Source organism: Bos taurus, chromosome 22 (assembly GCF_002263795.3).
Source record: "Bos taurus isolate L1 Dominette 01449 registration number 42190680 breed Hereford chromosome 22, ARS-UCD2.0, whole genome shotgun sequence".
In the NCBI taxonomy this organism is placed as follows: domain Eukaryota; kingdom Metazoa; phylum Chordata; class Mammalia; order Artiodactyla; family Bovidae; genus Bos; species Bos taurus.
The window spans coordinates 47,133,378-47,155,169 of NC_037349.1; the positions used below are offsets into that span (position 1 = coordinate 47,133,378).

At 44.6% G+C, this 21,792-nt stretch overlaps 2 protein-coding genes across 14 annotated transcripts in view; one reads left to right on the forward strand and one right to left on the reverse strand.

Moving 5' to 3' along the window:
- Positions 1-21,792, forward strand: part of CHDH (choline dehydrogenase) — a 92,179-nt gene that overhangs the window by 66,875 nt on the left and 3,512 nt on the right. For 2 of the 3 annotated variants that reach the window (XM_059879501.1, XM_005222729.5), the window contains 4 exons: positions 537-1,295; positions 1,951-2,102; positions 3,050-3,179; positions 4,072-4,206. In XM_059879501.1, the coding sequence (XP_059735484.1) occupies positions 593-1,295; positions 1,951-2,102; positions 3,050-3,179; positions 4,072-4,206 (1,120 nt within the window). In that variant the 5' untranslated portion in view covers positions 537-592. Of the gene's footprint in view, positions 1-536; positions 1,296-1,950; positions 2,103-3,049; positions 3,180-4,071; positions 4,207-21,792 lie in introns of those variants that run through there. The other variant, NM_001205564.1, reaches the window with a different exon arrangement.
- Positions 4,958-21,792, reverse strand: part of CACNA1D (calcium voltage-gated channel subunit alpha1 D) — a 370,601-nt gene continuing 353,766 nt past the window's right edge. For 10 of the 11 annotated variants that reach the window (XM_010817680.3, XM_059879485.1, XM_059879486.1 and 7 more), the window contains 2 exons: positions 17,502-21,100; positions 4,958-5,285 (listed from right to left, as the gene is read on the reverse strand). The gene's annotated coding sequence lies outside the window, so the exon portion shown is untranslated. The remainder of the gene's footprint in view (positions 5,286-17,501; positions 21,101-21,792) is intronic. The other variant, XM_059879482.1, reaches the window with a different exon arrangement.

Consider the following 21,792-nt stretch of genomic DNA (forward strand, 5'->3'; position numbering starts at 1 on the left):
CAAAGGCTATAAGCTTTATAGTCTCTAGCCTCTCACCTTGACCTTACTTGGGTTATTTATATAAGTCTTGTCTGTCTCCCTGGTCCCAGACCATCAGTTTTGAGGGCAGATATCTTGTTCTCTGGGTATTCCTAGAGAGGGCCACATGGTGCCTGGCAGGTGGTAGGGGCCCAGCAACTTTCTCCGTGTCTTGAATGGATGAGGAGTCAGGGCAAACATGGAAGGCCCTCAAGCCCCTGCTTTCCAGCAGGTAGAGTCCTGCCCCCACTCCAGGTTCATGGACAGATGTCACAGGGAAGCCTTTCTGGAGACTACCGCCTTACACCCCGCAGGTGGGGAGGAGCCTCCTGTGCCCCCAGGCCCTGGGCTTGTCGCTTCAGGCACTGATCCCGCAGGACTGATATTCCTGCTTGTGTTTGCTCCTCCTGGTTCCCCAGGAACGTGCCACCCAGGCCTGCTGCACCCAGTGCCAGGCGGGCACCGATTCTGTACCATGCATGCTGAGTTAAATTTGCAAACCCTTTTTCTACTTTTAGGGCAGTGAATCATCACATTTCCCTTGGTGGAAGTAAGAGAACTTGGGCTTGGAAGCATGTGGTGCGTCCTGCGAGGCTGGCGGGGAGGATGCCTGGGCCCATGGGGAGCCCTGGGGGCGCAGGGCCCCCGGGGCCTCCGCGCTCTGGCCAGCAAGCACCCCCGGAGCCGAGGTGACTACAGCCACGTGGTGGTGGGTGCGGGCTCCGCCGGCTGCGTGCTGGCGGGCCGGCTCACGGAGGACCCCGACCAACATGTGCTGCTGCTGGAGGCCGGGCCCAAGGACGTGTACGCGGGGAGCAAGCGGCTCTGCTGGAAGATCCACATGCCCGCGGCCCTCGTGGCCAACCTGTGCGACGACACGTACAACTGGTGCTACCACACCGAGCCGCAGGCGGGCCTGGACGGCCGCGTGCTGTACTGGCCGCGGGGCCGCGTCTGGGGTGGCTCGTCGTCGCTCAACGCCATGGTCTACGTGCGTGGGCACGCCGAGGACTACGAGCGCTGGCAGCGCCAGGGCGCCGCGGGCTGGGACTACGCGCACTGCCTGCCCTACTTCCGCAGGGCGCAGGCGCACGAGCTGGGCGCCGGCAGGTACCGCGGCGGCGACGGACCCCTGCGCGTGTCCCGGGGCAAGAGCGGCCACCCGCTGCACCGCGCGTTCCTGGAGGCGGCACAGCAGGCCGGCTACCCCCTCACCGAGGACATGAACGGCTTCCAGCAAGAGGGCTTCGGCTGGATGGACATGACTATCCACGAAGGTAGGTGCGAGCCTCCTGATTCCCTGTCTCCCAGATTCCTCCTTTAAAAACGAAAAGCTGTTCTATCACAGCCTCATCCCTCCAGTCCCCGCCCCCCCCCCCCCCCCGCCCCCCTGGGTCAGGGTCAGTGTGGCCAGACTGGGGCTGGTTTGAGGTGGAGAGGATGTGACAGACTCACTGGCGAGAGCCCACAGGATACCACCCAAAGCCAGTGAGAAGTGCCCGGAGGTGGTGACACCTTGGGCATCCTCTGGTCCCATTTGATGTGGATAATGGAGAGCTCACCAGCCACATAGCCTCCGGTTTCAGAGCCTTACACATGGGCATACCGAGGCACAGAGCGGTGACCAGCCTTGCTGGCAGCAGGGCGGAGGCACAGCCAGGTTGGACCCAGGGCTGTCATTAGCCCTTCCTGGCCTCCGCCATCCTCTCAAGGATGAGGGATATCTGCCCACCTGCACCCAGGGACCCCAGGTCGATGTGGATTTCAGCTGCACAGGGCATCTGGGTCTCAGTCTTCCTTTGAAGACAGAGCTTGCAGAGTCACGGGAAGAGCAAACTCCCTCTTACTTCTGTCCTTACCTACCTCCTCCTGTATAACAGGTACCCAGGGAGCACGCATGGGCTTGACTGATCTCCTTGCTCTGTCCTGCAGGCAAGCGCTGGAGCACAGCCTGCGCGTACCTGCACCCAGCACTGAGCCGCCCCAACCTCACAGCTGAGACCCAGACATTTGTGAGAAGGGTTCTGTTTGAAGGCACCCGTGCAGTGGGTGTGGAGTACCTCAAAAACGGCGAGAGCCACAGGGTGAGTGAATTACCACCAGGCCTGAGCAGCTCACTCAGCCAGGAGGGAGTGGGCAGTGACCCCGAGGTCACAGTCAGTGTGGGTGGGCAGGAGTCGTGTTCTTGTCTCTGTCAACATGGTGATAAGGAGCGAGCGGCTGGTAGCAACAGCCTGAAAGACCGTCCCCAGGCCTGGCGGGAAGCAGTGGCCTGGAGAAGGGAGGGAGCCCCAGTCTGGCCACCGGCCGGTGATGTTCTGGCGTGAGCACCCTCCTGAACCTCAGTATGCTACTGCCTTCCACACTTGTCCAGAAATTGATAGGTTTATGTTAGAGGCTTTAAAAACCATATTGGGCTTCCCTGGTGGCTCAGATGGTAAAGAACCTGCCTGCAATGCAGGAGACCTGGGTTCAATCCCTGGGTCAGGAAGATCCCCTAGAATAGGAAAAGGCAACCCACTCCAGTATTCTCGGCCTAGAAATCCCGTGGACAGAGGAGCCTGGCGGGCTACAGTCCATGGGGTCGCAAAGAGTCGGACATGACTGAGCAACTTTCAGCTCAGGTAAAAACCGAATCTGTGATCACACTCCGTATCTCTGCACTGTGCAGTTTTCCACTTAGCAGTGTGTAAGGACTGTCCTGCATCCCATGTGGAGATCTGGCTCACCGCTTTATTTTAAACTGCTCGTTTGGGTGCTTGCTTCCTTTATCTCATTCAAGCACTACAGTCCTTATTTTAGGATCATTACTTTCTGGCTGTGGCAGAAAATATCAGAATATTTATGCTCACACCCACCCTGCACCCGGTACCTGTACCTACCCTTCCCCTAGTGGCGCCCTGAGCATCTGCTTCCGCCCCCTGGGGCTTGAGTAGGCTCCCTAAGTGGTCACGCCAAGGCCATGTTCTCGGGTGCTGACGGGCTCTCCTGGAAAGGAAGCATGACCTGCGTGGCCCCCTGCCTCTTCCAGGCTTATGCCAGCAAGGAGGTGATTCTGAGTGGAGGTGCCATCAACTCTCCGCAGCTGCTCATGCTGTCAGGTGTGGGCAATGCAGACGACCTCAGGAAACTGGGCATCCCGGTGGTGTGCCACCTTCCTGGTGAGCCCCCTTCCCCACTGCGCCCCAGAGGTATCTCTGCTAAATAAAACTGCTTATTATATTTTCTTAGCACGGAGTGGGGAGGGGACAGGAGTCAGGGCTCCTCAGAGCTGTCACTGTCTTCCCAGGAGCCTGAAGCCCCCCATTCTCACTGGAACATCCCCACAGGGAAACCTCAAGTCTCCGTGTTGTCTTCCTCCCGTCCCCGGCCGTCCCGCCCCTCTCAGCAGCGAAGCCCCTCTAGCAGGGAGCATCTGCCGGAAAAGCCCACGGGGCCAGGCTCAGGCGGGCCAGCAGGGCAGCCCTTTGGGGAGAGGGTCCAGGCCTTTGTGTTTTCCATCCTCAAGACTCACCAGTCATCCTGACATGCTTCTCGGGTTAAGATGGTTCTCCCAGGCCTAATATTTCTTCCATTTCTGATGCTTTGGGGGGCCTGGCCCAGTCCCTCTTGCCCTGTCTTACAAGCTCCTAGAGGGCTGGAGGCTTTATTGTAAGAGGCCTGTGAAGTGCTGGTCCATGGCAGTGAACTGCCCAGTGTCCCCTTGAGCTTGGATGGGCTCAGCATGACGCTTCCCTCCTTCCCCAGCCAGGGGCAGCTCACTGAGCAGTGCTGGCTCCAGGCCTGCGGGGAGGACTGCTTAGCAGGAAGGCACCTATGTGGTTACAGGTGGTGCCCGGGGAGTGAGGGGCAGGGGCAGGCAGCTCTGGCCAGCATCCAAAAGGGCCAGATGTGGCTGGGAGTGTGAGAACGGGGTTACTGGGAGTGAGCAGGAGCTGGCCTGGCAGATAAGTGGATGAAGGAACAGAGTTTTCAAAACCAGGGGGATGTTGAGAGGCCAGCCAAGCAAGCCCCTTTGGGAGACGTATTCCTAACCATTCCCTCTGGTTTCAGGAGTTGGCCAGAACCTCCAAGACCACCTAGAGATATATATCCAGCAGGCATGCACCCGCCCCATCACCCTCCACTCTGCACAGAAGCCCCTGAAGAAGGCCTGGATTGGCCTGGAGTGGCTCTGGAAGTTCACAGGTGGGTGTGCTCATCCATGACTGTGGGGGAGACGGTCTGTGGACAGCACAGCCTCCCTCTTGAGGTGCCTAGCACAAACTGTGGCTCCAGGTTTCTGGTTCAAAGCGGAACTGTGCCATTCATGTCAGCTGTGAGCCTCAGTTTTCCCATCCGCAAAACGGGGATACACAGTTCCTGCATGGAAGGCTGGTTTGAGGACCACACACCACACACAGGACTTGCCTGAGGTGAGTCTCTTCAAGGGCTGGCGCTGCTCCTCCTGACGAATGGACGGGGATGGATTTATCCTGGACCCGGTCGGGGCCCAGGGGCCCGGAGAAAGGGCAGTTGATGCTGGGCCACAGAATCAGCTTCCATCTCTCGGCATTTTCCATTTGGTTTCTAGCTGAAATCTTACTCATTCACTCAGCACGCAGTCCTCACCCCCTCTGTTTTGAGCTACATGGTGAGAAGTGCTAATAAGGGAGGTGTTCTTAGGGAGGTTATGCTCTAGTGGAGACAATGGATGGAAACTAAGTAACAGGCTCAGCTGTAAGTACAGTGAAGGAACAATCAGGGTGTTAAACTAGAGATCGGTGGCGTGGGGCCTGCTAGGCAGGAAGAATACATGCAGAGGCCCTGGGGGCAGGCGTTTGGTGTCTGAAGAACAAATCTGTTGGCCAGGAGACTGCAGCGCTGTGAGGTGTGGCAGGGCCTGCCAAGGCCCCAGGGCGGGCGCTCAGAAATGAGTTGTCTGAGGGGACAAACAGGCTGACACAGCTAAAGACTTTATTGGGAAGGGGGCCCTGGGTTGAAGAGCAGCCAGGGAAGGGAACCCACGAGAACTGCTCTGCTACATGGCTCACGGTCTCAGGTTTCAAGGTGAGGAGTTAGTTTCTGCCTCTGGCTGGTCGTCTTGCTTGGCTGATAATCTGCCTCGTGGTTCTTCCTGGTGACGTGCACATCTCCCAGCCAGAGTGGACTCCAGAATGGAAGGTTCGGGGAGGTTGATCGTTTCCTCCCTCTTTCGGCCCCTCCCACATTCTCTCAAGAGGTATGTTAACTCTGCTGTTGAGACTTCTCATTTTATGTGAATGCCCCTGAAATTATGAAAATTACTGATATTACTGCTGTTATTATTTGACGTTCTGTATGCATCTGAGTTGTCAGAATGTCGTCATGGTATTGGGTAGACCTAGGAAATGTTGTGGGAAGAAGGTTATATTTACCCCTACAAATATCATTACAAAGTAGAGTTTTGCTTCATATTGAGTGTATATCCTGAGAACAGTGAGACTCAAAATATACAAAATCTCCCATAATAGCAAATAACTGCTGCTACAGAGAATATATAGTGGAATGTGCAACTACGTAATATGTATCATGAAGGACAGTGTGTAGTGATGAGTTAGCTAGGATAATACCTGTTAATCCACCTATTGTAAAAAGAAAAATTAAGCCTAGGGCTCATTACTATTGCAGGAGATCATTTGATATTACCTCCATGAAGGGTTGCTAGTCATCTACATACTTTTACTCCTGTGGGAACAGCAATAATTATAGTGGCTGATGTAAAATATACTTGTGTGTCAACATCTATACTGCTGGAACATATGGTGAGCTCCTACAATGACTCCTAAGAATCCAATCGATATTATGGCTCATGCTATTCCCATATACCAAAGGCTTTTCTTTCCTGAATAATACAATATGCGGGATTATTCCAAATGCAGGTAAAATCAGAATATAGACTTAAAGGTGTCCGAAGAATCAGAATAGGTGTTGATATAAGACTGGATCACCCCCTCCTGCCTAGTGAAAAAAAAATTGTGTTTAGGGTTTGGTCTGTTAATAGCATGGTAATCGCAGCTGTTAATACAAGTAATGCTAATAGCAGCAATGAGATGGTTGGATAGCATCACCAACTCAATGGACATGAGTTTGAGCAAACTCCGGGACATAGTGAAGGACAGGGAAGCCTGGTACACTGCAGTTGATGGGATTGCAAAGAGTCGGACACAACTTAGTGACTGAACAATAACCATAGCAACAATATAGCTACAAATTAAAACTGGTCACACAAAATAATGGTGGAATATAGTGGGTGGTTTTATAATGGTAGTAAAATTACAAGTACCTAAAATTGCCTGGAAAATCCCATGGATGGAGGAACCTGGTAGGCTGCAGTCCATGGGGTCGCTAAGAGTCGGACACGACTGAGCGACTTCACTTTCACTTTTCACTTTCATGCATTGGAGAAGGAAATGGCAACCCACTCCAGTGTTCTTGCCTGGAGAGTCCCAGGGACGGGGAGGGGCCTGGTGGGCTGCCATCTATGGGGTCACACAGAGTCAGACACGACTGAAGTGACTTAGCATAGCAAAATTGAGGAAATACCCGCTAGATGTAGGGACAAGATGGTAGGTCTGCTGAAGCTCCAGTGTGAGCCGTTTCAGGCTAAGGGTGGATGTACAGTTGAGCCTGTACCAGCATCGGCTTCAATTATTGATGATGATGCAAGCAGAAGTCGGAAGGAGGGTGGAAGTAATCGGAAGCTTATGTTATCTACACAGGGAATGGCTGTGTCGGGTGCCCCGATCGTTAGTGGCACTAGTCAGTTCCCAAAGCCTCCAATTACAATACACGTAACTATAAAGAAAATTATTACAAATGTCTGCGCTGTTAAAACTGCATTGTAAATCTGATCCTCTCCAAGCAGTGTTCCAGGTTGGACTAATTCAGCACAAATTAACAAGTCCCAAGCACCAAACAGTAAGTATAACTTACCAGTATTTTTATGGCCAATTAAGAATAGTCAGTGGTTTATGAATACAAGATAAAATGGCTAAGTAAGCATTAGACTGTATATCTAAAGATGGGCTGGAGTCCTCTTTTTGCCTAGCCCTGTGGTCAGTTTTGCTTACCGAATTGCAGAATCAAAGAGTACAGCTTCAATTCTGTCGGGGCTTCTCCTGCCCACGCCCCTTTTTTTCCTTTCCTGGCAGCAGGAGAAATGGGGAGAAGTGGACTGCAGCCAGTTGACTAGGCTATTTACTTGTTAACTGAAAGTTTTGTGGGAAATGTAATCCCACCAATCCAGTGAGGATTTAGCTGAATTAAAGTGTTTGGTTTGCATTCAACTGATGCAGGAGAGAGTCCTGCAGTCTTCATTGAGCAGGAATTAAGTAAATTATACTTGCTTAGGGGCTTTGAAGGCTCTTGGCTTGTATAACTTCAATTCCTAGTCCATTACTGAAGGGATTGGTGTAAGAGGTAAGATTATTGTGGATAATATGATTACTGTTGGTAGGACAGTTGTTATATAAAATCAAGTTGTCATTTTATCTTTATATTATTTCTGGAGGGAAATATAGTTAGTGCTTCAGAATATGTGAGTTGTGTGTAGGAGCACAGGTTGAATAACTGCGACAGCTGTTAGTATGGGTAAAATAATACTGTTGTTTTCTTGTTATTTCTTGAATGATTATTCATTTTGGCATAAATCCTGATAGTGTGGAAGACTTATTGATAATGGTGTGATGAGAATGGAGGTTGTAATAATGGGTATTTTATGTGTGTGATAGTGTGGTGGTGACTGAGCTGTAAATGAATAGTATGAATATAGTAAGTGTTATTATAAAGTATAGGTTTAGGATTGTTATAGTTGGGTTATGCAGTATAATGGGTCTTACCCTACGTGAGCAATTGATGAGTAAGCTGTAATTCTTTATAGTTGGGTTTGGTTTCGTCCGCCTCATCCTCCAATTACAATACATGGTATAGATATGGATAGTACTGGGTTAGGGCTGATACATGGTGAGGTTTGGAGTAATACTGACAAGATGCAAGTTTTTGTCATGCTAATAAAATTAAGCCTGCTGTTCCTGAGACTCCTTATGCAACTTCAGGTACTCAGAGGTGGAATGGAGATAGTCTTAGTTTTTGTTTCCCTATTTGCAGCTTTCTTTATAGGTAACCGACACATAAGGTCTAAGTTTAAGGTGTACGACATGATATACATATACACTAGAAAATGCTTATCACCATGAGGTTAGTTAACACGTCACCGAATTACCTTTTGTGTGTGCTTGTGTGTGTGCGCGTGCATTGAGAGCGATATACATATACACTAGAAAATGCTTATCACCATGAGGTTAGTTGACACGTCACCGAATTACCTTTTGTGTGTGCTTGTGTGTGTGCGCGTGCATGCATTGAGAGCGATATACATATACACTAGAAAATGCTTATCACCATGAGGTTAGTTAACACGTCACTGAATTATCTTTTGCGTGTGCTTGTGTGTGTGCGCGTGCGTGCACTGAGAGCACTTAAGGTGTACTCTGTTAGTAACTGTTAGTGACAGCGTTGTCACCTGTAGTCACCCCGCCGTATGTTACATCCCCAGAACGTACTCATCTTAAACTGCAAGTTTGTAGTCTTTGACCAGCATCTCCTCAAAGTCTCTCACCCTGTAGCTGCTGGCAACCACCATTCTACTGTTTCTGTGAGTAGCTTTCTTAGATGCCATATAGGTGTGATACACAGTACTTGTCTTTCTCTGATTTCTGTCGCTTATGACAGTGCCCCCAAGATGCATCCACACTGTCACAAGTGGCAGGACCCTTTCTCGTGACGGAGTGCCACTTCACTGGATATGTACGCACCGCAGTTTCTCTCCATCACTCCACCAATGGGCATTTCCGTGGTTTCTTTCCTGGCCTCCTGTGAGTGGTGCGGCAGTGAACACCCGCGTGCAGTACCCCTCTGAGATCCCACTGTCATCTTTTTCAGATGCAGACCCAGAAGTGGGGTTGCTGGGTCATACATAGGGAAGTTCTCTTTGTAACTGAGGAACCTCCGTACTGTTTTCCATAGTGGCCGTATCAGTTTACAGTCTTGTCAGCAGTGCGAGAGGGTTCCCTTTGCTGTGCACCCTCACCACTAGTTACCGCTTGTCTTTTTGATGACAGCCGTTCTAACCTGTGTGAAATGGTTCAGCAGTGCTTTTTTCACTAATATACATCCCTCTTTAAAAAAAAATAAACTTTCCCTTTTCTGTTGGAGTACAGCCACAGCCAATTAACAATGCTGTGACAGTTTTGGGTGAACAGCACAAGGACTCAGCCACACACACACAGGCATCCACTCTCCCCCAAACTCCTCTCCCATCCAGGCTGCCCCGTAACACTGAGCAGAGTCCCAGGTGCTACACAGTAGGTTCTTGTTGTAGGTTAGCCATTTTAAATATAGCAGAGTGTACATGTCAATCCCAAACTCCCCAAGAGATAGTCCTAGTTTTATGGTTAGAGCTGTTGTTTTCACTGTTGGAGTGAAGATTCTTACAACAGTTCACTAATCACAGTAAAACAGGTTAGTGATAATGGCTATTGTAAGAAATATTGATGTAGTAGTGACTTGGGTTAGAAAACATTTAGTGGATGCTTCTATAGCTCGTGGCTTTGTTTTTTTTATTATAGTGGGAATAATGGCTAGTATATTTACTTCAAAGTCAATTCAGGTAAGTAGTCAGTGGGAGCTAGTTATTACAGCTATGCTTCCTGAGATAATGGTTGTTAGGATAATGATAAAGATGATGGGATTTTATTAGTACAGGAAGGATATAAACCAACATTTTCAGGGTATGGGTGGGCCTGGTAGCTCACCTTACTATAGAATATAGTGTAATGTGGTAACACAGAATTTTCAATTTTTAAGGGTAAGTTCAATTCCTATGATTCTAGAAATAAGATGGTTTAAACCTCCATTATGTACTCTATCATACATATACTGTATACTTTTCAGACATACATCTTACGTTTGTGATGCTTGATGTTATTATAATAGGTACTGAGACGTATCCTGCGCATAGGGCTAGCGTTGACAGTAGGAAGTTTTTCCAGAGTAAATGGATTAGTTGATCATATTGGAATCGAGGGCAGGATGCTTGAATTCATAGGAAAGCAACTGTTAGTAATAAAGTGTTTTGGTAATAAAGTTGGTTGTGTACAATTCTGATAAGTGGGGGTTATGGAACAATCCCAGAAATAGGATTGTTGAGAAAATATTTCATATTGTTGATGATACCTCATGCGAAGAGTTGACTCATTGGAAAAGACTCTGATGCTGGGAAAGACTGAAGGCAGGAGGAGAAGGGGACGATAGAGGATGAGGTGGCTGGATGGCATCACTGACTCGATGGACGTGAGTGTGGGTGAACTCCGGGCGTTGGTGATGGACAGGGAAGTCTGGCGTGCTGCGATTCATGGGGTCGCAAAGAGTCAGACACGACTGAGCGACTGAACTGAACTGAATGTTGGTGTATTTTGCTAAGAAAAATGTGGCAAATGGGCCTGCTGCATATTCTACATTGAAGCCTGAAAGAAGTTCAGATTTTCTATTAAGTCAAATGAGGCTTGATTAGTTTCTATAAGAGTAGAAAGAAATCATATTACAGTTAAGAGTCATGATGGGAAATTTTTTCGTAGATACTTTTGTGTGGTGATGAAAGTTGAGAGAGGGTAAAAAGACTCATGTCTTAAGAGGACTGATACAAGAATAATTGCTAGTGTTATTTCTTATGAAATTGTGCTACCACTCATAGGGCGTCTCCAATTAATGCATGTTTAGAGTTGGAACCCCATCAGATCATAAAATGGAGCATACAGCATACAGCTAGGCTTGGTATTGTTAATTGCAAACATAAATAATCCTGCTAGATACATACTAATAAGGGGGTAAGGTATGGGTTGGGGAATTCTTATGGTTAGGACTAGGATTGGTGCAGTGTTAAATGTGGAAATTCAGGATGTAGCTGGTTGTTGCGGTTCTTTAGTAAATAATTTGCACCAGCAGAGGCCTGTAATAGGCCACCTGGTCCTACAATATTTGGCCCTTTTTGAAGTTACATATAACCTGAAAATTTTTCATCCATTTAATGTTAGGAATGTTACAGGTAGAGGAGTGAGGATAATAAGTATTAAGATACTAATTATAAACATTTTGTTAGAGGATTTGAACTTCTAGTTATAAAAGTTTAAATTTTATGCAATTAAGCCCTGTCACCTTAACAAACCCTGGTTTCAGGTAGTATTTTCTATGTATTAATTAAATTAGGATTATACATTAATTGGTTTTAAGGTGCTTTTTAAAGTGGGCCTTTATTTCTCTGTGCTTTCATACTTGAATAAATATATACAGGATAGATACCAACCTGGATTACTCCTGAACTCAGATCACTTAGGACTTTTTACCTTTTATAGCCCTTACACCTTTGGAGTGTCCTGAGCCAGTATCAAGGTTGTAAACCCTGATGTTGGTATGAACTCTAGAACAGGACTGTGCTAGAGTCCTGTTATCCCTAGGGTAACGTGTTCCATTGATCAATTTTTTTAATCAGTAAGTGATAATGTTTTGACTGGTAAGTCTAGACTGTCATTGCTCAGAAGATTTTTTTTTGTTTTCTGAGGTCACTCTCATCAAAATTATCAACCCATATAAAATTTTGTTATCCCTTGGTGGTTTAATTAGGTTTTGGGGGGTTAATTAATTAAGTTCCACAGGATCTTATTCTGTTATTCCTGCCTCCTCATGGGAAGGTCAGTTTCACTAAGAGACAGTAAAACCCCCAAGTGGCCGTTCATTCAAGTTCTTATGTAGAAAACAATGATTATACTACCTTTGCATGGCCAGGAAACTGTGGTGTTTAACAGCTGTCACTGGGCAGGCAGTGCCTCTAATACTAGTTAGGCTAGAGGTGATGTTTTTGCTAAACAGGCGGAGTTTGTGTTTGCTGAGTTCCTTTGACTTTTTAAAAACCTTTCCTTGAGTGCATGCCTGTAGATTAACAGTGTGTTAGTAAATAATTTAGCCCAAATCAGTGGCTCAGATGGTAAAGGGTCTGCCTGCAATGTGGGAGACCCAGGTTTGATCCCTGAGTTGGGAAGATCCCCTGGAAAAGGGAATGGGAATCCACTGTAGTATTCTCACCCAGAGAATCCTATGGATAGAAGAGCCTTGCAGGCCCCAGTCCATGGGGTCGGAAAGAGTCGGACACGACTAAGCGACTAACACACACATACCATGAATAATTTAATGTTGAGTTATATTTATATACTGTTAATTATTGTATTTTATTAGTTACTGATGTAAACGTATGCAAGGAAAAATACTTCTTGTTACTCATATTATTACCTCTGTTGGCCAATAGATTAGTCCAGTATGAATCTAGGAGTTGATGTGCTTGTTACTGGCATTAATATTAAGGTAAAGTTGTTATTGAGCTTGAATGCTTTCTTAATTGGTAGCTGATTTTAAGCCAACTGTGGTGTTGTCTTTACTGTATCCATTTCTAAAAAGCTGTACCTTTTTAGATTAACATTTAAAAATACATTAACATTTCTATTTTTTTTTTTTTGGTAATTTTTACAGTTGAACTGAGATTCTTTTCCTAGACAACCAGCTATCAGTAAGCTTGTTAGGCTTGTCACCTCTACTTACACATCTCCTCTCGATGTTGCTACATAGATGAGTTTGCTCTAATAAACTGTTAATAAGTAGCTCCTCTGGTTTCAGGATATTTAACTTCTCTTTGTTAAATGTTTGCTAGTTAAATCATCACGCAAAGGCACAAAGGGTAGACTTCACTTTTCGTTCCTGTAAAGCTTCTTTCATCCTTCCCTTATGGTGCTTTCTCTATAGCGCTAGAGGACATTTTAAATTTCTATCCCCCGTACTTTAAATAAAACATTCCTTCAACATTTAGTCTCCTTATATTAGTAGATATGGAGAAGGGGTGTTGGGCTAGATGTAGTTCAGCATAGTAATAAATTATGAAATCTCCTAGGTATAAACTAGGTGCTTTGTTTGAGCTATGCTTTGATTTATCTAAGCACACTTTCCAGTAAGCTTCCCTTGTTACGACTTGTCTCCTCTCTTGTTATCAGTATTTGCTAACAGCTTATAGGAAGTTCTTACAACACTTAGGGAGAGTGATGGGCGGTATGTTCATGCTTCATGGCCTTATTCAGTTAAGTATTCTCTTCTTAATTTACTACTAAATTCTTTGGTTTTTAACTTTTCATAAAAACTTTTTTGTGTAATGGAGAAATAGAAAATGTAGCTCATATCTTCCCACCCCGTAGGTTACATCTTGTTCTAACATTTTTATGTACGATAATTAGGCTTAATTTTATTCCTTTTTAGGGTTTGCTGAAGAGGGTAGTATATAGGCCTAATTAGCAAGGGTTGCTGAGGTTTATCATTTATAGAACAGGCTCCTCTAGAGGACCGGCAAGTCCTCTGAGTTTTAAGCTGTTGCTAGTAGTACTCTAGTGAATAATTTCATCTTGTAATTATTCGAGTTTAGAACTAAGCATAGAGTATCTAGTCCCATTGTGTAGTCAGGAAATACTAAAGTCACCTTTATAGTCTGTTTTTATTTTAGTTATGACTTCTTATGGCTTAGTTAAAATTTAACTTTATTTTATATCACTGTTAATTTGAGGTAACTATATGACTGAAGTGGCCAGCATGGAATTTACCAACCCTACTTAATATAACTTAGTTGTACTTTCGTTTATGGCTTACTCTGTATCATTGCTGTTTCCTGTGGGGGTGTGGTTAAGCAAGTCTAAGTTATGTGCTACTAATATTGTGCTTAATACCTGCTCCCTTTAATCTTGGTGATTTAGATTCTTACTGGGGCACAGATGCTTGCATGTATAATTTTATTAAAAGTTAAGAGAAAGTCTGGAAGCAAACCTATGTGTTCATGGAGTTGGCAAATTCATCTGGGCATTTTCAATGCCTTGCTTTAGATTTTAAGCTACATTAACAAGCTGTTTTTACATAGTGAAATAACATATATATAGTTGTTTTATGTGGTTTCTGTTGGATTTGTTGATACAATTTTCATGACAATGGTCAATAGATCTAGGGAAATGTCTGTCTATATAGATGGCAAACATCTACGTAGTTTATTGGTATGATTGGGGTTTATTTTCTAGGCCTATCTAACTTTGAGCATTAAGTTACTCATGTTGAGTAGACAGCTAATTCTATGTATTTATATGTTTTTGCCTTGTTTTGGCAGGGTTACTTAGAGCATGGGCTTTAGCATGGGGGTGGTTAAGGGGGGTTGTTAACAGGCCATGTACTTGTTCGCTGCATGTACATGTAGAGTGTGTGTCTAATTTCCTTATGTCCTGAACTCGTTGACTGAATGACACCTTTTGATAAATAATATTCAATTAAAATCCAGTTACAATTTATTTGACTGTGTTAAGGCCACAACTGAGTCACAGCATCCCTTAAAAAATTGAAATCACAGTTATGTGTGAGCATGCGCTATTTTAGTCCATCAAGATGTCTTATTTAAGTGGAAAGACGTGGGCAGTTTTAGGTGAGATGGCCCTGAAGTGAGGTGAGATGTCTGATAAAGTTCATTAGCAGAAACGCCCACAAGTCATGGGCCTGCAGAGAGAAGAGGGACAGCCGCCAAGCAGACTGGTGGTCTCACACAGCTTGCTGATTAAGTTTGCAATCTATTGGATATGATGTTCGTGTTGACTAAAATTGATTTGATTTAATGTGCTACACATGACTAGTAATATGTGCTACGTGCTGTCAATAAGATAATGTGCATGCTTATAAACATGGGGTAAATAATGAATGTTATAACACATATATATATTATGTATGTACATCTTCATGTCATAGTGCATATATGCACAGTACATAGTTTATGCTAAAAAGAGGTGATTTTAATACTCACAGGTACTTAATAATGTCGTAATGTCCCATAACGAAATGTCAGGGTATACTCTAGGTAGAATTTCAGCTTTGGGTGCTGATGGTGGAGCTGGAACTTCTTCCTAGAGAGATGTGTTATTCTCCTTTGCTGGGTTACAAGACCAGGATAATAGATACACTGCAAAGACTACTCATTTTAGGAAATTATTTTTCAGTGATGTTAGTTGTTGGTGTTAGTACTCGAATTAAAAAGAAATATAAAATAGATGCTAGTTGTCTGACAGTAATGAAGGGGTGTCTATGGGTTGTTCTCGAATTCATGTTAGTGTTAAGAGGTCTGCTGCTAGTACTCAAAAATAGGCTTTGGCCGAGAGGTTGAAATGTTACGCTTTGTTCCTTAGATGCAGGGAGCACTGGGAAGTGCGGGAACTGAGACTGATAGGCTTAGGGCCCATACCGCTGCTAGTTTACTAGGGAGTGACTTTACTGGGGAGTGACAGCAAGGACTGTGGTGCAGATACTAAGTGCCCCTCTGGCTTGAGAGGCTGTGCAGTTATCAGGGTCTCCTAGGAAGTCAGGCACCAACATTAGTAGCATTAGGACTCCTAATAAGGCACTTAAGATGTCTTTTATTGTATAGTAGGGATGAAGGGGGATTTTGTGTCAGATGAGATTCCTGTGGGATTTTTAGATCCTGTGTCGTCAAGGAATAGTAAGTGGACAGCTGTGAGTGCTGCAGTAATGAATGGGAGAATAAAACGGAATGTGAGGAATTGTCTAAGAGTCGCTTAATCTACTGAAAAGCCAGTTCAGATGCTTTCACTGAGACTTATGCTGATATATGGAATTGCTGCGAGGAGGTTAGTAATAACTATTGCCCCTCAGAACGACTTTGTTCTCAGGTTAAGACATAGCCTATAAATGCTGTGGCTATGACTGTAAATAGGTGATTCTAACGAAGTGCAGTTTCTAAAAAAGTCTAGGATCCATAATAGAACCCTGATCCTACAGGAAGAAACAGGCACATAAAAATATGGAGGCTCCATTTCCATGTAGATATAAGATAACTCACCTGTAATCGATGTTCTTGGCTGGGTAACATTAACTACTGCTGCTGCTGCTAAGTCGCTTCAGTCGTGTCCAACTCTGTGCGACCCCATAGACGGCAGCCCACCAGGCTCCCCAGTCCCTGGGATTCTCCAGGCAAGAACACTGGAGTGGGTTGCCATTGCATTCTCCAACATTAACTAGCTAAGTATTAATGATGAGAAAGTGGTTATTGTGTTTGATGTGTAATGTATTGCTAGAAATAAGCCTGTTAACATGTGTAATGCTGAACAAATGCCCAGTAGGAACTGAAATCTCCTCATGATGGGTTTGATGGGCTGGAAGAGCAATAAATGCATTGTTAATAATTTGTATTAATGGGTGTGGTTTTCAGATGATGGTGATTGGTGTTCGTATAGTTGAATAACAATGATGATTTTTCATGTCATTGGCCATGGTTTGAGTCCATGTGAGAATAATGATAACATATATTGTATTTAAGTTCTATTTTTGTAATTTGTTTTGTGGGGTTTTCTTCAAAACCTTCACCTATTTATGGTGGACTTGGGATGATTGTGGGTGGGGGTTATGGGATTATGTTGAATTTTGGTGGCTCATTTTTGGATTTAACAGTATTTTTTTTTTATTTGGGGGGATGTTGGTTGTGTTTGGTTATATGACAGCTACTGAACAGTATCCTGTGGTTTGAGTCTCTAATATTAGAGACTGTTTTAGGTATATTTCTTTCAGGGTTGATGATAAGAGTTTTCAGTGGCATTTTATGTTTTAAAAGGTGAGAAAGTAGAGACTGTATTTAAATTTAACAGACTAGGGGTTGAGTGATGACAGAGGTGATTCTGGAGTTTTTAGTGAGGAGGCTGTGGGAATTGCAGTGTTGTGTAGTTATGGTTCTTGATTTTAATTGTTACTGGTTGGCTATTGCTTATTGGTGTTGCATTTAGTGTAGAGGTGACTTGTGACTAAATACGGATATGCTATGGTGAGGGTAGTGAGGAGTGAGAGAAAATATAGTTCTGGTAGGCCTTTTTTGATACTAGTGTAGAAAATTTTAGTTGAATGAGGGAGGTAATTTGTGGTAAAATACTCTCGAGTCCGATTAAAGCTAGGAGGGATGATGCTAATATGCTTCTTCCCATATCTGGAGTTACAGTATTACCATCACTGATCTCATATGGAACTATGTATCATCACCTTATCAGAGGCTCAGTCACACGTTTGGTAATGCAGGAAAACAATCTTGTAAAACAGGCAACATAAACAATATAGCTAGCAGTGTTAGTAAGGTCGTAAGTGAAAATTTAAGAACCTCCATTAGTTGCAGCCCAGCCCATCCCAGTTCATCTGACTTTGTCTGTCTGTTCTATACCAGCCCTTACCTTTTAGGGAAATTATATATTGGCATTGTCCACAAGGCACCCAGCCCACTAGGTTGGCCAACCCTAGTATGGTGTCACTGTCCCCAACGTAAGGGAGCCTTTAAGTTTAAATGACCGTACCTGGTGTTAACTTTCTGTTGCAGATCACGGAGTGTCCAATCTTCATCCCAAAAATTAAGCTTTAGAAAGAAACAGTGTTTCCTTTTAATAATTAAACTTTGCAGCAATTAACATAACAGCAAGGAACTATCTGAGAAGTGAGTCTTAGTGAACACAGACCTCAATAAATAACATTAGAATTTGGTATCCACAGAAGTCTCTCTTTCTCTCTAAAATTAGCCTCATTTTTATCACATATAGCCAAATCAAGATATCTTGATTTAAAATTAAGTCTGATTAATTGATTAAGATAGCCTCCCTAGGCCAGGAAAGCCACACCATGGCCTTGTCACAGATTTAGGTGAATTCCTCCCTTTTTGAGGTCCGTAAAATACCTTGAGATGCCTGCACCAATTAGGAGGTGGCCTTCCTAATTTATCTGATAAAGCTGCTGGGAACCTAAGAGTTTCCAATCTCTAGAGGAAATTAGGTACAGAGAAAGAAGTGTTTCAGTTCTGCTTACAAAGGTATAATTTAGCAAACTGCTGTAAGTCATAATTAGTTTGAGGGGAAGGTTTTTTTTTGGAAAACACATATTAAAATCTAGTAATGTTTCAGACTTTAAAACACTTGGTCAAATAAGATCATACAGCACTGTAAGATAATACTTACTCCTTACCCAAAGTTACAAGAGATCGCAAAAGCAAATACAGTGTGTGGAGCAGGGGATGGGGCACCTGAGAGCAGCACTGACACAGCCCCACGGCCGTGTGCGCAGTGGCTGGCGGGGGGCAGCTGTAGCACGGTTCGCTCAGAGCTCTGTGATGGCCTGGAGCGTGGGAGGGAGGGGCTGTATGCATACAGACAGCTGATTCACTTTGTTGTGCAGCAGAAACCAGCAAGGCATTGTAAAGCAATTATCCTACAATTAAAACTTTAAAAATAAATTCAAGGGGGGAAAAAAGCAAATACAGATCCCTTACCAGGTGGTGCTAGTGGTAAAGAACTCGCCTGCCAATGCAGGACACGTATGAGATACAGGTTTGATCCCTGGAAAGATCCCCATGGAGGAGGGAATGGCAACCCACTCCAGTATTCTTTCCTGGAGCATCCCATGGACAGAGGAGCCTGGTAGGCTACAGTCCATGGAGTCGCAGAGAGTCGGACATGACTGAAGCAATTTAGCATGCAAGGGCACAAAAACTCACACAATCTGTTATCAAAAGCAGCATTCCAAGGAAACTGTCCTCTTAATAGAGAAAACCAGTCTTGTACCAACCTACTTTTAACAACAAAATTAACTTTACTTTAAACCTAGCCAATCCTGATGATCCACAAAGTCTCCATTATTTTCTGTATCCATATGAGCCTGTCCTCCATTTTCTTCTTCTTTGAGAAACAACCAGCTGTAAGAGTCACTTTCTTTTCTTTTAATAAAATGCAATTCCATTCCTCATACCTTCTTCACTGACAATACACATCCTCTTTTCCTACTGTATACTGAAATGCTTCTTTTATTATTTCTATTAGCTTTAATTACATATTTAAATTAGAGTGCTGAACTCTTTAAAAACCTTAATTTCTAGTGAAAACTAAGAGGTAAGCAATTATGAATTATCTTTTGCATTAGGATTCTGTAGCTCAGTGAACATAAGTGCTAGTGATAATTCCTAAAAACATTTGCTTTCTTACAGAGAACATGTCAGGATGACACCAAACATATTCATTAATCATCCTAAATACCTTTAGTTTCTCTGTTTATTACAGTTAATGATGTTTCAGTGTCTTATTTGGGAATGACTTAGCTATTCAATAAATGTCCATCACTTAATTTAGAACAACTCTATATTTCAAGCAAATTTTCAAATATCTAGACAGAATTATCCTTAAGTAGACAGTCCTACAATATAATTATTCCTAAGACATTCATCCAAAAGCTCTTATCTTGCATTCATTTAACTCACTTATAAAATTTCATTATGCCACGTTACTTTCCTTGCTGACAAATTTGTAATAGATATAATAAGATCTTAATACCTTTAGTTACACCTTGGTTCGCTGCTAAGTCGCTTCAGTCGTGTCTGACTCTGTGCGATCCCGTAGATGGCAGCCCACCAGGCTCCTCTGTCCCTGGGATTCTCCACACAAGAATACTGGAGTGGTGCCATTTCCTTCTCCATACCTTGGTTTAATACAAGTCATATAACTTGATGACTCTAAAGTCATATCTATTTAAATTAACAAAGTTTAAAACCAGATATTAATTTAATACTATTTCCCAGTTCGCATGAACCTGAAATTAATTCTTGCCAATTCCTTTCTGTAGTTTTGAAAATTTATATAAGTGCTTAACTTTCTTAAGTAGAGCTCGTCGATGAATTAATTTTGATAATACCATCCAAAGGTAAGGAGATTATATATATATACAACCAGAGATCTCACAGGTTCATTTTCTAAACTTAATCATGAATTGGGTATTATAAAACTCACTAATTTATGAGTAATAGTTGGAGTAAGTATAGTTTAGAAAGGTTCCCCACCCACCCTCATCTATCTCAGGAAATAGAGATGATCTAGATAAAATAGGACCCGGGCCCTCAGGATCTGTTAAGGCACAGGGTGAGAAAACCACGTTCTCCTAGAAGGAACTGACCTCAGGGTCAGAATTCTAAAGGACACTGTATCAAGCTTGCCTTTTCTAACTGTATATACAAAAAGAACCAGTTTTGGAATTTTCAAGAGTTTCACCTAAACAGGTTTTCTCTGGAATCTAAAGAATATTCTGGCCACACAGTGTTATAATAAAATATCCTTCTCTTAATCACAGGCTCATAGCTAAAACCTTTTCAGTCAAGACAAATTCTCCCAAGAGGGCCCTGCAATGGAACAGAACCAGAGTTTCCTATTTCAGAAGGCAGAACGGCCTCACAAATCACAACACAGAACATAAAACAGGCATGGCTGTCCTAATCAGACACTCCCTTAAATATAAGATTGAAGGTTCTCAGAAAACCTTCTACAGAGATGCAGAACTTCCGATTTGAGTTCTGACCAACAGGAACTAAGGGGTGGCCTTAGACGTCTCCTGCCACCTGCAGACACCCAGGTGTGACAGGACTTTCCACCTGGGCTTACAGGAAGGGAGGATGGGAACTCAGCCTTACCGGAAACCAGATACCAGATAACTCAAGGTCCCTGCCCACAGGAGGTGATCAGGCTCCAGTCCTCAGATAACTTAGGCTCTTCCACTAGACTCCTGCATCCAGGACCAGAAGAGAAGGGTAGGATAGGAGGAAAGGGAAGGGAAAACAGGCCAGTGTAGTCGCTCGTTCCTTACCTGGTCAGGAAGCTCTGGCCAGTTGTGCACATCAGGAGGAGGCCAGGGACATTTAAAGGGTCCCAGTGCTGGCTGCTGGGTCCGGTCCATCAGCAGGCAGGCTGATCCCTGATGGTCAGGAGGTCAGTCGTAGCAAAAGAGAGATCCTACCAGTCAGTTGTTGAAGGAAGGAGGACCCCTTCTAGGGCCTGAGACCGAAACCACCTGCCTTGGCCAGGCACATGATGACCACTTCCTCAGCTGTCTCACAACAGGAGGTGTCAAGAAGAACACGGTGCTGCCACTGAAAAATAACCAGGAGGATTCAGGAGAGGGGCCAAAAGCAGGAGGAGAAGACCAGCCTCCCAGAATCCTTCACTCTGGCTGAGTGAATCCTTCAATCCTTCAACATCTTGGCTGAGAGATGCAGATGCCACCAGGAGGGACCCAGAGTCAGACTATGGGCCAAGCAAAATGACTGGCCAGAGACGACCCCGAAACTAACCCTATTCCCAGAAAACCTGAGACTGCGAACCACGTGGCAGAGCAGTTCTCCTGGGTTCCCTCACCCTGCTGCTCTCCAACCGGGGTTGGGGGGTGTGGTCCTTCCCAACAAAGTCTTTTGCTGTGTCAGAATGTGTGTCTCCTCTGACGATTCACTTCCAAGAGTTAGATAAGAGCCTACTATTGGGCCTCAGAAGGGGTTCGCCCTTCCTGCAACAGTGGGAGACTGGATGGAGGAGGGACTTGACCTTGATCGCGGTCTGTGTGTGATGGGCGGGCTGCAGGAGGCACAGAGAGGCTGGGCACCAGCTACCACCACTTAGGTGATGTGGGCTTGGATGGAGGTTGGGGTGTGGGTGGTAGTGCCAGGAAGGTGGGCTGAAGTTGATCTTGGAGCTGAAGATGGAGACTTTCTAACAGACGTGGTAGGGGGTGATGGCGAAGAGTGTTTTCTGACTTGCAGTGACAGCAGTGTAGTGTAGTCGGGGGTGG